General features: G+C 29.0%; 1 protein-coding gene across 2 annotated transcripts in view; it reads right to left on the reverse strand.

Annotated features, from left to right (window-relative positions):
- Nucleotides 1-8657: 8657 nt before the first annotated feature.
- The window catches only part of LOC142329950 (ras-related protein Rab-13-like), a 48762-nt gene continuing 41039 nt past the window's right edge, over nt 8658-16380 (reverse strand). Inside the window, exons 6-7 of one of the 2 annotated variants that reach the window (XM_075374929.1) lie at nt 14270-14377; nt 8658-8995 (exon numbers count right to left, since the gene is read on the reverse strand). In XM_075374929.1, the coding sequence (XP_075231044.1) occupies nt 14297-14377 (81 nt within the window). In that variant the 3' untranslated portion in view covers nt 8658-8995; nt 14270-14296. Of the gene's footprint in view, nt 10491-14269; nt 14378-16380 lie in introns of both variants that reach the window. The other variant, XM_075374928.1, reaches the window with a different exon arrangement.

The raw sequence follows: 16380 nt of genomic DNA on the forward strand, positions 1-16380 counted from the left end.
ACATTGAAAACAGGTGAAAAAGTATGTATGTGTATGTATATGCTTCATCCTATTCTTATATTTGTCTACCGGAAATTATTTTCTATTTTCAAAGTTAAAGTTACACTTGAAGGGCATAATTTTGATTTAGATGAAAGAAGACACGTATTTGAACTAAACATTGCCAGATCATGCAACTCAATGAGTCGATGGAGAAAGACTTACTTGAATAACTACAAATAATATTCAATTGCATCTTTTCTACTCATATTAAATTTTTATAATCCAATTATTTACTAGAATATAAATATTTAAATTCTGTGGATGTGTCAGAAAAAATTTAGTAGTATCCATTTTCATTAAACAAATATTTAAGTGTATAATCATTTTCATACAATTTCTAAAAAAAAAAGACGTTAATTTTTCTCAGTTTTTAACAAGTTTATAAAAATGATTGAATTTTTAAGCAAAGTAAATAACTACTTCCTTAATGAATTAAACACATACAAAAAAAGCATAAGTAAGTAATCTGGTCAGTTTATATGAAAATCAGAAACAATAATCATAATTAATGCTAATATCAATTTCCAAAATTCAAGATACTTGATATTAATGATATGCAATTTTTTTTTGTAGAAATAAGTCACTCAACAAGAAAAGTAACACAAAATACAGTTTGTATTGGAGATCTCGAAAAAACAGACAAATACATGAACCTCTCACCTGCAATGTAGATGAGACTACTTTTAAGCTACCTACAATTTAAATAAAACTTGAGTTTGCATGTAATCATCATCCATTTAGTATAGTGTATAAAAAAGATGTAAATCAATATTCTGAAAAACAATGGTTGCACATTTATTGCATCAGAATAATAGAAAAAAATTCATGTAATCATACTTTTAGATTAGTCAATTAAATGAACTATTTTATACTTAATAATTATAATAGTTTACCTATTACAAAAATATTTCTATTTAATTTTTTCATTAAAGTAAATATTTATGAATACATAAATCTGCCTAAATTATTTTACGCATTATATTTTTTCAATAGTTGTTTTTATATAATTTTTTAAAAAAAGTAATCCAGAATCTCAGTTTTTAACCAAGCTTTTGTAAAAACTGAGTTATAATTTGTTTAATGATGACTATTTAATGTACCACGATTTTAAACTGAAATTTTAAATGGGAGCGATGCTGAATTTAATAAATTATGACAATACTGATGTTTATATTTTTAAATAACTGTGACAGTAATGATAACAAAAAAAAAACTGGCACTTAAAATGAAAGCACATAATTAAAATAGTGAAATGTACAAGCAGCTAATAGACAACTAGAGATAAAGTGGATAGAAAGGATGTAAATGAGATTTACCATAATGAGAAGTGCCATAATTACAAAAATATATACTATCATAAAATGTATAAACTAATTGCTTAATTGATAATTATTAGCTTTGTTTTGAAGAAATTTAATATACAGATTATGAAGATGAACATAATACTGCATTTATATCTCTTTAACAAGAGTGGTGGTGTATTGATTTGTTGTTAAGTGCTCACATTTTTATTTTGAATGAAGTGCTACCATCGAGTGGAAAAATATTCAACAACTATAATAAATTGTTTTGTGCACTATAAAAAGTACATTGCTTACATTAAGATTTATTATACTTTTTATAATACAAAAATTACTTAATAAAATTAAATTTCATTAAAAAAAAAAACTATTGTAGATATAAGTTTTTGGAAATTTTATAAAAATAAATAAGTATAGAATAAATGCTAATGTAAACAACGTACTGTTCATAGTACACAATACAATTTACTATACAGTTGTTAGTTCAATTTTTTGTCATTATTTTCCTTCATTTTGTTTTTTTGGCATCATAATGTTTTTATTATTTAACAAAAACATTTTCAAAGGATATAAAATGAAAGGAACTGCTTCAGCATTGACCTGGATGCACCAGGAGAAACCAAAATAAAACCTTGATAAGAACACGGCCACCATCAAATATTTAATGCTCCCTATATTATAACAATAAAATGCCGAAAACACAGAAACTGTAATAATTTGAGACCTAATTGATCTACTGGTATGGGCAATGGCTTAAAACAATTGAATAATCAAATCACACCTAATGAGATCTCATCCAAAATTTTTCCTCAACTCAAATTTTTCCTGAGATATGAGTGAACAAAATGGTTCTTCTCCCTATATTATGATACGGTAAGAAAAACACTGAAATGCTGGCCGTGGGCACAGCCCCCTAGTTCATATTATATTTACTGAATTTTTGGAATATTTCTCCCAATACAAGCCTACATTCAGTTCAAATCAGAGACCACAGATCTGGAAATATAATCAATGCAAATGCATTTTTTCTAGGTTTAAATAGGATTTACTCTACTTTTTGGATTTTAGGCTACCCAGAAGTGAAATTGCATTACCAGGACATAGCATAGTTTTTGTTATATTGACATGCATATCCAGTTATTTGCATGACTGAGAAACTTATAATGAAACTTAAACTACATGACTTATTGCCTGAGAACTGTTTGATATCCATCAATAATGAAGCATATTCATTTAATTTCTTTTCATTAGATGAGTAAATCGTATAATTTTTTTTTTTTTGGAAATTCTTCTTCATACAATATAATATTGAAGCCTAATTTTTTATTAGATTAAAATAGATCATAATTCAGCCTCTGACAATCTAGTAATACATTTCTTAATTTACACTGAAAAGTTGCCTACTCCTGACAATGATTTCAAATATTTATATTTATGACCAGCAGCAATTAAATATTTAACAGACACAATTTAAAGTAATTTCAGTCAATGTGTTAATATGGATAAATTCAAAACCAATACAAAATCAATTGATTTTTTATTTTCTTAGAATAAGTGTTCAGTGAAGTGGTAATGTTATGAAAAACAAATGATGTTAAAACAGAGTCGATTCTGTTGTTAAAAGAAGTATGGATGACAAAAACATATGAGATAAATGTAAATATGATGAGAATATAAGAAAAAACTATTGAAAATTATAGTTTCACTAGTTAAATGGAAGGAAATTAAACTGGGGTAAGCTTGTAGGATTGAGAAAAAAGATTGTGCAGTATAAAAACAAAAGATGATATGCTGCAGCCTTAAGTTATAAAACTAAATACAATAAATGGGAATGTTGGTTGATCTTTGTGACAAATACATGATATATTACAAAGTACTCACATCAAGAGATAATCTGTATGACATAATTTTTTTATTGATTCAACTAAATCTAAGTTGTAAAATTTCTGCAAGATTTGTTTCATCTACAACAAATGATGAAAACTGCTATTTATATAAACTGACTATGAATGCAGCCATCACATAAAAAGCATTGATATAAATGCATTACTTTTTAATATACATTCAGTAAAAAAATATAATTAACTTATTTAAAAATTAATTTTTAATCAGCAACAAAAAATTTCCAGGTAAAAATAAAAGACAACAGAAAATTTTCATATTACTTTAAATGCCTGATAAAATAAATTTTTACAATTCACTCCCTTTTCTTTTGTCAGTTTTACACTTTCTCTGCGACTAGTAAACATTCTATATTATAAATAATCGATGGATGAATCTGTTACTTGATGAAAATCCATATTAATGAAAGAAAATAAACAAATTTGTAATTTGATTTTTACAAAATTATTTAATAGCTGTTGTGGTTTTTAAAAATAATTTTGTGAAAATCAAATCACATTTTTTTGATTCTCTACTATGTCAATAACAAAAAAAAAATAAATAAATAAAAAGGTGCACTAACCCTTATTTTGTTAATGTTTTAACATTACGTTATATTCAATATAAATGTATTTTAAACTTCCCAGTTACATTAAAACACAATTTCATACTGAATTATTTATCCATAGACTTTTCTATCTTACATGTCCAGCGCCATGCTGCTATCTGATAGTTTCTGTATAAACAAGATGATCTGTAGTTCTCAGAACATATAAATTTTATTGTAAGCAAGGTTGAAGAAACATAGGGCTCATTAAATGGATAGCATGTAATTTTAGGCGAATGGAAACCTGTACTTTGCTTTTTAAGTCAATGGTAAGAAGCCATCTTGAATGTGCTACGTGGATGTGAAACAGAGATCGATTGTACACAGCAAATGAAATTGAAGGTATACAAGATAAATTAGTAAATTGGCTGCGTAACAAATTTGATCTAACGTATTTCTCAACAGATGAATTGAGATGTGTCAATCTTGAAAAGTTATCTGTCAGGAGAGATAGGTATGATTTATTGCTCTTCTGCAGGGTCATTCATGGGATACTACCAGAGAATGCAATGTTAAACGTGCAGGTTCTGAGAGGCAGTCTGAGGCAGCATTTGTTATTCGTCGAGGAACAAAAGAGTACTTTGTCGCCATATCAAGATGCGCAAAGGTAGCAAATGGAGATGCATGTGTTCAGATTGATCTTTGGAACTGTTCTGAGTGCACTTTTCCTATCCTCCTTAAAGTCATGATTACCTGAGTTACTGGATCCATTCTTATTTCTATTTTAATAAAAAAAATTTCCTTGTTTGTCCTTGAATAACTTTTCCAATTCAATTCCATTAAAATAATTAATAATTGGTTCCTTTCCTTGAAGGCAGGATAAATGTCTGCGTTTAGGAAAACCTGCCATTTTTATTGATTCATAGTCCCTGTTAAGGTAGTTAGGTTGATTTTATGTGCAGCATACAAAGACTTAGGCAGTTCTGATACACTTGTTCCCACTCTTGCTGTCTGGCTCTTCTGTCCTCTCGGAGGGAAGGGATGCTCATGTTGGGGGTGGTGATGGTACAGCCACATTAATATGTAAAATATGTTAATGATCCTGTAACTTTGATTAAGTTATGGGATCATTATGGTTATGGTGGATGAGCTAATACGTAAGTACCTTAAAGTTAATAAAATTAAATTAACAGAAAATAAAAAAGGGCAGAAAGAATCTTTTTTACTTAAAAAAACATCTAAAAAACAAAATTCACCAGTAATTTTCATATAAAATCATCTGTATGCTTGGCAAACATTAAATAAAAATGCAGCAACAAAATGAAAATAATAAAAAGAGTAGTTAATCCATTTTAGGTAAATGAAAATAACTTTTCAATACCCGATGGAAGTGACAGAACCATTAAAGTACTTCTATAAATTTTTTGATGAATCATTATTTGACTTAGTGAAAAAAAACCAAAAAAACATGAATCAACATAAGTTACAGGTAGCATTCAAATTATAAAAGAAGAAATTTTAGATTTTCTTTCAATGTTATTATTAATCGACATATTATACCAGCATATGACAATTATTGATCTACAAATTTACACTACAATAGGTAAAACAGCTGATGTCTTTTCTTTAAAACTGTAACAAAAAGTAATGGTTGAATTCTGTAGACAATAACTGTGCTACTGATGACAGATACTAAAGAAGTAAAACCTTTCTTGAAAATTATCAGAAAAAAAATTTATCTGTAGAAGAAAGATGATAATCAACAGGTGAAATGATGAATCCATTCTGAAGAACTCATGCAGGATCTAGGAGACAAAAATCCCACCAAATGTGGGTTTAAAGTTTTTGTGCCATAACTGGAATAGTATATGATTTCATTATGTATGCTGGAATAGATACATTTGTAGTCTACTATTTTTCTGATGAGGAAGAAAGTCAGGGTATGACTGGAAAAGTTGTTCAAGAATGCTGCTATTTGTGATAAACTAGGTAGTGTAGTTTTCTTTTTAAGTTATTTTGCTTGCCTGGACTGATAGCTTATCCAATGTGAAAAAGGGATTCAGACACTTGGAACATTACGACAAAACAAGCCACACGATAAAGACCTGAAATCTGTTATATCTAATAAAGAATTTATTGAAAAAGGAGGTTAAATTGTTAATACTAAAAGGAAGCAGCAGTAGTAAATGGATCAACAAGAAAGTTTTTAATGCTGTATGAAAATAAAAATAGTACAAAGAATAGAAGTAGGATACAGGGAAATACTTTTAGCAGGACTAACCCTAATGAATCACTCAAATGAAATATAGTTCATGGTCATATATCATTAAGCAATATAACATTCATACGGGGATCATTGCTGTCATGTTGGTTGCTGTGTATCACATTTCTATAAGAATACATTAGTGGTAAATAGCTATTTTTTATCAATCATTGGACGTCCATATAAATAATGCATTGCTTTTGTACTACAGAGAAAACAAATTACTGGGAAAAGAAAAATATGAAGCCAAAAGAGTTCTGGCCTGAAATAATTCATATTCTTCAATTACAAAACTGGAAACTTGAAACGAGAAAAACCATTGTTAAAAGAATAATAAAAACCCGATAAAAAATTAGGACACCTAATCTTCCTTGGCAAGGAAGATATTAAATTTGAATGCATTGACCATTTTCCTGTGTATACTTCCAAAGGATGGTGCAGATTATATTCAAAAGAATAATGTCAATAGAGAGCAGAAAATGCAAACTGATTTGTGCCTTGTTAAAAATAGAAATTGTTTGTGTAACTTCTACGCTCAACAAAATAAAAATTTTACAAAAAATGAATGAAATTAGAAGAAATAAGATTACTGTCATAATTTAATAAACTGAATCAGATTAACATTTTCATTTTATTCTACGCCAAAATATAAGAAATATATTTATTATTTTACTGTCATGGATTTTCTACTAGTTTTTATTTTACAAAAATAAGTATCCATTTGTATATTTTGATTAAAATTTCTAGCTTCTAATTTTATTATGCGTAATTGTTTACTTTTTACATTCATTAAACTTTGTATTTTAAGATTAGTTTTTTGATTTATAGCTTTTCACATGTATTTTATTAGCTTTTAGCTTTACTTATAATAGTTACCATAGTGCAATGAAATATATTATGTTGACATAAAAAACCGTGTACAAGTTCGAAGTGTATGTGTTAAAAATTTTTTTTTTCATTTTAATGTTTAATTTTTGTTTAATTTCATTCATTTTTTTGTTTAATGTGTACTTACTGGGAATTGAACATTAAAATTTTAAAAATTATTGCAAAAATGTAGTTCTTCCAATATTCTTGTGTGTAAATTAGTTCTAATCTACAGTAAATAATCTGTTAACATTAAAATTATAATTCTTATTGTACTATTCTTTGTTTATTATGGCCTGGAATGGACCATGATAAATATTAGTTTATTTATTTATTTTTCTACTCTTCCCAGAACCTCCCTTGTCTTGGATAGGCCTTTTTTCATTCTTCTGACCAGGTGTTTGGGTCTGTTTTCTTTCTCTTTGTGCAGTTTTGGAACCTCTTGATACTCTACACCATTTCCCTGCACATGGTCTCTTGTTTATCACTTCTGGTTGTATTTTGTATTTTTTCATGTTCTTGATTAGCTCCTTCTACTAGTTTGTTTGTGTCTTTCTATCTTTTTTATTTATTAAAATTCTATTAAGTAATTCTAATTAATTACTTCACTATTACTTTGCCAAGTTACAGCAATTTACAGTAAAGAAACCAATTATTTCTTTTGTCAGACTGACAAAGTAAATTCTAGGTTAAATTGTCAAAAGATAAAATGCACTCATATAACTGACAATGTAACCTACTGGTTGTAGTCACATTTTTTTATACAGAAACATAAAAATCTAAAAAACAATTTTTGGTAATTACATCACAATACTTATAGATTAAAACAAAAAACAATTTTTAATTTTTTTATATGGACACAATCAATATAAGGGTTTAAAACAATTATGCATACTTCATATTCTAAATACTGACAGGTATAGTGAGATGGTACAATCAAATCATACAGTTACAATTTAAACATACGTGAATTCCTGACCAATTCTAAAATTGTGCCTTGTTGTATTGTTTGTTTTAAATTACAGAATAATTTAATTAAGAAATTCATAATTAAGTTGCCATAATCAATAGATTATCAATTTTAGCTTAGTATTAATTTAATAATTTTTTTCAAATTTTATTTAAAAAATACATTTAAATATATTAAAACCGTGTTTTCATGGTTTTATATAATACATCACAGCAGAAGAATTTTGATAAACTGTTAATCAATAAAACACTGCTTTTTTGAAGAGTTTACTTTTTATACTTTTTTTTAATGTAATTTCAGCATGCACTGCTTTATCAGGTGATCATACAAATTTTTAATCTGTAAATGAAGGAAAATGCCATAATTATGCTCTATTTTAAGGGATTTTTAATTTACCAATTCATTCAGCAAAATTTACAATAATTTTTTACTAGCTGAAACAATGTGCACTGCGAATTCATTAATGATAAAATAAAAATCTTCAAAAAAAAAGGCGCAATGGTGTATTGTGTAATATTTAATATTTACTATGTATTTATAAAATATGTATTACTATTAAGTATATGTTTACTTTTAGTATTAAGTAATAAGTTTACTATTAAGTATAAAGATCATATCTAGTTGCAGATAACAATCATGGAATATTAGCAATAGAAAGCAACTTACTAATTAACTTATATGTATTATTTTGTTCACATATTGACTTAAAAGAACAAATACAATGTAAATTTAATTTATTATATAATTATTACATCAAATAAATATTCTGCATGAATATATTTAAAATTTTGTTTTTTTAAGATTCAGTATCTTCTATAAAACTTTCTTAAAAAACTTTTTGTAAAGACATACATAAATATTACTTACAGAGTTGTAATCATCGTAATAATACTATTTCATTATCTGTATTTATATCTCTTGACTTATTTATATATTTAAATTCACCAGTCTTTCTTACTTTTATAAATAATTATAAACATGTTCTTTTCTGATTAGTTACACGTTAATATTGGGCAGCAAAGGAAAAAGCGACATCAATAGTTGTTGCTGAATTAATTCAAACTTCAAACAATTGTTATAATTTTAAGTCGAGATCAAGCAGAACTTACACAATAAATTAATACCTGCATATAGAAATTCTTATTATTTTTATATTATTTAAATGTACAAAAAAAATATTACACAAATAGACTGTTATCTTATCAGAGAGTGGTTAAAATACAGCACGATTCATTTAAAAATTGCCCATCTTAATTTTTCTTTTTCAATAACATGTAATACTTTAAAATTATTTTTATCTACTTAATTTTAAGCTACTTTCTACATCAGTCACACATTTATATTAAAAATCAAACTAATCTTAGTCTGTCTTACAAAATTCTGTAATCTTTACAAGAAAGGTTTGCTATAGTGGAGAATTTTATACATGCAAAATCCAAATTAATTCAAATAAAACCATCAATCAACAATATAGCCATCAACATTTAACATTAAATAATTATAAGTCCAAAGAAGTCTAAATAAACATTGTTTCAGAAATAAAAAAAAGCAATTTGAAATAAACTTCATTCTTATAAAAAAAGAAAATGTATATGAACTGAAAGCACGAGAGAAGCCTTATAAACTGTTATCACCATTTTCCTAAATAAAATGATTCAAAGTGAATAAAGCTCAACTTAGGATGCCAGCAGGTAACAACTGGTTTCATCACTAAATATGCAATTTAAAAGATCACTAGCTGCAATCAAACCAAATTTCTACTAAATGAAAAAAGACCATTATAGGCTCTACAGTTTTTGAAAATTGATAATTAAGCTCTTAACTTAATTTTAGTATAATTAATTAACTTAATATATATAATTAATCGGGGACAGTCACTTTAAATGAACCACGCTGTATTTTTCACAAGTTATAAACTTGCGGCAGAATTTACAGATTAACAAATGAAACTATATAAAAATAAACTGATGTAATGACAAGCATTTACGTCTTCACTTCATCATAAAAATAATTTTATAATTAAAATGAAGAAAATGGACTTTCCATTTATACCATCAGACAACATAGAAAAGCAAGTTTTTGTGCTATTAGACACAGCTAACAAACCTATTTTTAATATGTTATAAAACCAAAATCCTTTTTGAAATTCAAATTATTTTTTAAAATCTTTCTATTACCCTACAGAGAGTTCAATAAATTAAGACTCGCTAAATTATTTTTATTTTTCATTAAAGAAAATGATGGTTAGCGGAAAAATTAAGTTATTTCCTTTTCTTTCACTTACCATCTGTCAACATTCGTAATTAAACATAAGAAGAGAATAGTAGAAAAAATTCATTAAGAAAGGAATGTTTTCTTCTTTATATATTAATATGTAACACATATTGTTCAATTAACATCTTTTTTTTTTCTTTTTTTATATATCAACAAAGTAGCATGTAACGTTTATAGCAAAGGAACTTTTAACTTAATATGTTCCTTGGTTTCATTTCAATAAATTGCTTTCACAATATTAATAATGTTAACCTTGTTAAAGGAGAAGAAATTATTTTCTCAGATTAATCTATCAAAAGATCAATAATTCTTTTCTTATGACTGCATCACTCTTTTATCCAATACCTAAAAAAATACTATAAACAATAAATCTTACACTTGACACAAAAATATTTATAAGCAGATGAACAAAAAAACATTTACAGTTGAATTCAAATATGAAAAAACTGTCAGCTGAACTGTACTCTTGGCTATTTTATATGAAAATTGTAACAAATCTAATCTGAAACAATTTAATTACTAAAAAGACTTTAATATAAAACAAACTTTAAAACTTATGATTAACTTTTACTTTAAAATTAATAGTTTTAATGAAAAAATAATTATTTAATTTATAATACCAGTTTGTCACCTTGTTTAATTTAAAAGTAATACATGTTATCATTTAAAATTTCTTCTAAGTAAGTTAATCCTTTATTTAAATTTAATTAATTTTTATGATTTAATAGTATCTGGCAAAAGATCTATGCTATGAAAAATGTCCACTTTTGATAACTATATTTGAAACAATACCATAATCAAAAAATTTTTTTTTTCTTGTTTAACCTCCAAAGCCACTGTTAGGTATTGCTTCAGAGGATGAGATGAATGATTTCTAGTGTGTGTGAAAAATGCAATGCCTGACCAAGATTTGAACCCAGAACCTCCAGATGAAAGGCCAAGATGCTACTGCTCGTGCCACAGAGGCTGGCAAAATATTAGTCTGATGATTGCTAATCAAAAATTTATGAAAAAATTGACTAACTGACTGACTATCTATGCACTTTTAAATAAAACTAATAACCACATGCAGCAGTATAAAGAAACTACTACTAATACATGGGTTCGTTAGCTCTTAGGTATAATTTAAAAGTAGCTAGATGAAGTAGTTACATGCATATAATTGTACATAAATACAGAACTCTCTTTTGTCTCATAGACTACTTTTCACAGCTTAGAACACTAACTAAACAAAATTGCCTCAGATATGCAAAGTCATGCCTGTTTTTCTTATTAAATCTCAACTATATACACTTGATTCAAGATTACCTACTACAGTAGCATCTCTGACTTTCACCTGAAAGAGTTAGGGTTCAACTCCCTTGATTCGGCATTCTTCATATTCTACAAAATTAATTTCTCTCATCAACGAATGAGTATTACTAATCCAGCAACAGCATGTGGCTGCCAAATGAAATACACTAAAATAAATTATCAAGTCAGAAAGTATTTAAATGAAAATTTCCAGTATTAATAATGGTGTGTCCATTTTGGTCATTATCATCTAACTGAGAAATTAGAAAATTTTGAAGCACATCCAGATAAACAATACTATTTATGGTTGTCTCCTGGAAGAAAAATGGACCGTACAGTATTTATTTGCTTAGGACACAAAATACACTGATCTTAGGGCTCTCACAAATGTGCTGTAAAGTTTCATGAGGGATTTTGCTACCCATACATGACAGTTATGGGTGTTCACCTTGCCGCTAATGTGAAATGTTGACTCATCACTAAAGATTACATTGTCTAAAAATGTATCATCTGCAATTTCTACACAAAACTGCAGCCAAGCATCTTTGTGTACTGTAATGCAATGAACCACATGGTTAGTTTGTATGGCCAAGTGCAATCGTTTACATAATATCTGCCAGTCATTTATGGAATGTCAGTCTAATGTGATGCACGTCGAGTTGATTTCTTTGGACTACATGCAAAGCTTTCTTGTTCCACAGCAGCTTCAGGGATGCGTGGGTGTCCTGGTGATTTTGTTTGTTTAACAGAACAGCCTGTTTCAACAAAGGTTTAGTGCCAAGAGTAAATTGTGTGCCTCTAGGAGGTTCCTTATTGTACTCTCTATGAAAATACATTGAACTGCAGTTTCTGACCGCAAATCATGAACACATGACACAGTGAGCATGTTCTGCACCAGTAAATGTAACCATTTTTAACAATACTGGTGGCTGAATTCAGTACTAATGAACTATGCAATCAAAATTTATATGTTTTACTATAAAATGAGACCTCATCTGAATCTATAAATTATTTAAATAAATCTTTGTACAGAGGGGTCGAAAAAAATGTACTACTGTTTGTAATTAAATAATATCCAAACAAAAAGATTTACACTCACCAATCTAATGTGTAGTGTAGTGTAAGGTATTAAATTTGTTGTGGTAGGCGGAGCTGGCAATTTGTGCTGTGCATGCATAGGTGGTTGGTGGTTGAATGAGCCAGTCATATGAGCCACTGCAGCAGAAGATAGTAGAATAGCAACAATGGCTAAGGTTTGCTTATCGTTTGTTGAAAGCAAGGCTATACTAAATAGGTACTGGAAGTACGAGAATATTCATGAGGTACAACGGCAGTGGCAGGGAGAGTTTGGAACACCACCACCAACATGTCGAACAACTACTTGGATTCATGATAAATTTGAAGCTGATGGAACTGTTAAAGATGTGTAAAAGGAAAGATCCGGCCGATCATGAACAGATACAAGACTGATGTCCAGTGCTACAGTGTTGCAATATTTCACCCGATCACTGCAAAAAACAGTGAACCAGGAAGCATGTGAAAGTGGGGTGAGCCGCTCTAAGTGTAAGACGCATTATGAAGAGTGGAAAGTGTACATTCCAAGCATGCGATGAATGAGGTCAACCCAGATTGAAGGATGGAGTACTGTGAGTGGTTTCAGCACATGGCTGATGAGATGAGGAATTTGCAGGGAAGTTTGTGTGGACTGACGGGGCACAATTCAAACTTAATGGTACTGCGAACTGTCACAATTGTGTCTACTAGGCTCCTGAAAATCCTCACGCTCATATGGAAAAGGTAGTGAATCTATCGGGGATTGCTGTGTGGTGTGGTATATCAGTGCATGGTTTGATTGGTCCCTTCTTCTTCGAGGGTATCTTAATTGGCGAGGTGTATCTTGAAATGCTTCAGGCAAGGATTTTGCCTGCCATCTAAAACCTGTATGGTGATGAACATTTTTACGTACAACAAGACGGAGCCCTGGCTCCTACCATCAAGATGTCAGGTTTTACCTTGATAAAAGTCTACCTGGATGGTGGGTGGGTCAAAGAGGGGCTGTTAAGTACTAAGTTCCCGCCTCGGTCTCCTGCTTTGACACCTCTGAACTTCTATCTCTGGGGGACTGCTAAGAATGATGTGTATTGACAAAAATCAGTAACAATTGACAAGCTACATGAAAAAATCATAGACTCATGTGCTGCCATTACGCTAGATACACTAACAGCTGTAGTTTGGTGCCATGGGCATTGTATAAAAGCTGCTGGTGGTCATTTCAAGCACATACCATAACCCTCTCTCATTGCCAAAAACTGTCACATCAAGTCAAATTTGTCATGAGATAAGGACTAGCAAACATTGGACCCCTCTATATGTTTTTAAAGTTGTGAAGTCCTTATTGAATCACCCAGTACTTGGATAAAGTGTAAACTTTTTCTTTCAACAAAAATGTAAATTTATTAATTTATCATTTCTGATTGACAAACAATAATTTAAAGTGATGAAGCAAAACTCAAAAATTGCAGTCAGTTACAAGCTATCTTTAAGAAACATGACTACAATTTATTTTCAAATGCTCGAGAAATAATAATTACTTAATAATTTAATTATGGAAACAAATTATAAAACCAAAATAGTGAACAAAATAAAAATAATTAATTATACCTAATAATATTTAAATCTGTGGATATCATAATTAAAATAAGTTATTTCACAATTTTTAATTTTATGCTATAAAAATAAATAGTTATATAATACAGAAAAAAAGAGGGGAAAAAATTAATTTTTCAGTAATAATTATCCAAAAGATTATCCTAGTTTCCTTGCAGACTTACCAAAAAATAAAAATAAAAACAATCACACTAGCAGGCACACGATGAGGTACGTTTTGTTTCATCTTGTTCAACCAATTTCACTTCATTATTAGTATTATTATCATTTTCCTAAAACAAGAAAAAAAGGTAAAATATAACATATTCAAAATCTTACATACATAAAAAAGAAGTACAGTTAAAATTAATCATATTCAGAAAAGGCTTAAAATGTAAACAAAAAAGCCAGTTACACTAATGAATCTCTCATATAGTGAGATTTGCTTTTTTTAAGATAAAGAGAACCCACTGGGTTGGTCTAGTGGTTAACGCGTCTTCCCAAATCAGCTGATTTGGAAGTCGAAAGTTACAGCGTTCAAGTCCTAGTAAAGCCAGATATTTTTACATGGATTTGAATACTAGATCGTGGATACCGGTGTTCTTTGGTGGTTGGGTTTCAATTAACCACACATCTCAGGAATGGTCGAACTGAGAATGTACAAGACTAACACTTCATTTACACTCATACATATCATCCTCATTCATCCTCTGAAGAATTATCTTAACGGTAGTTACCGGAGGCTAAACAGGAAAAAAAAGAAGAAGATAAAGAGAAGCGGGAGAAAGGAAAGTGGTAACAGAAAGGCATCAAATAAAAATAGTCAAGAAATAACAAACAGTGTAACCCAAAATTTGAAAAAGATTTTTTATTACACGCTTGTTGCATATAGACTTGTAATAAATACACTTGATATTACAATGCATGAAGAGTACTGACACTTATTAAAACTAATTTAATTACTACTGTTATTATGATATAAAATAAAAAAAAAAAAATATAGCTATTAACAACATAAATGTATATAATACATATTAATACTGATTGTACAGCATGAATAATATTGCGTGAAAGTCAGTAAACAGATCAAAAATTGATAAAGTAATAGTAGATACAAGTGGCTGATATTTGTAGTAAATACTTTTTAAAAGTACCAAATTTCAGCTTTAAGATATTTCTTTGCACTTTAAAGTTGTGTAAAGAGGAAAGAGGAGAGGAGGATGTGTCATATAGAAGTTGGTGTAAAGTTGTGTGTTCAGAGGAGGAGAGGAGGAGGTGTTAGTCAAGGATACTCAAAAGTTGTTGAAGAGCAATGCAGTTGTCCCTTTCTGATTATGAAAATACTTTGTTTACTGCAGCAAGCGGAGGATATCTCCTCCGCTTGCAGTGACAGTTGAATAATGATCCACAGAATGACTTCAATAGGGTGATCTCTGGTTTAGCCATAGCATATTGTAAAATCATTTGAATTCCAAACAATGTGGTTGAAGCAGGTGGCTGGCCTCAACAGTTTGTGGCTGTTAAACATATAATGAATCAAATGGGATTATGCATGCAGCATTTTTAATGGTATACGAATGAAGTGGCATGGTTAATATGATTATTGAAAATGACCATGGATGCATCACTACAAACCAAAATTCGAGTACGATTCTATACAATGGATAAAACATCTTTCATCCTTATGCAAGAAATTCAAGGTTATTACCTCAGCCAGAACGGTTGTAATGGCTGGTTGGTTGGAATAAGGTGATGTGTTCTGGATCATACTTTGAAGTTCAGTAGATGTGTTGGGCTGAAATTTGAAAAAAATCCAGATTTAATGAATAGATAAATGCTGCTCCATCATAAAAGAATCAGACCTCTTATGACTCAATTGACCAAGGAGAAATTTGACAGTTAAAAATTGAATACCTTCAAGATCCTTACAGCTATGAATCAGCTCTAAGCATTTTTATGTTTGGTTGTAATTATAAGCTATTATAAAAGACTTAAGCTGGACTGTAAATTTTTTATGGATAAAAAATGTTGAATATGAATAAAGAGCAGTCCAAAGGCTTTTATACAGTACATTTTGGAGAAATATAAACTGATGGGATATGTATATCAATGTTGGTATACATTACATTGAAAAATAAAACTTAAATTAACTCATGGAGTATTTTTCTCTTAAGAATAGTAGTCTATTTACTAACTTTTCCTCATATTTTACTAATGGCACAGAAAATATTTGTATTTGTCTCAGGTTTTATAAAAATAAAACTGCAAATCAGATTTTAAAACAAATTGTAGCACC

Source organism: Lycorma delicatula, chromosome 9, assembly GCF_047948215.1.
Source record: "Lycorma delicatula isolate Av1 chromosome 9, ASM4794821v1, whole genome shotgun sequence".
Lineage (NCBI taxonomy): Eukaryota > Metazoa > Arthropoda > Insecta > Hemiptera > Fulgoridae > Lycorma > Lycorma delicatula.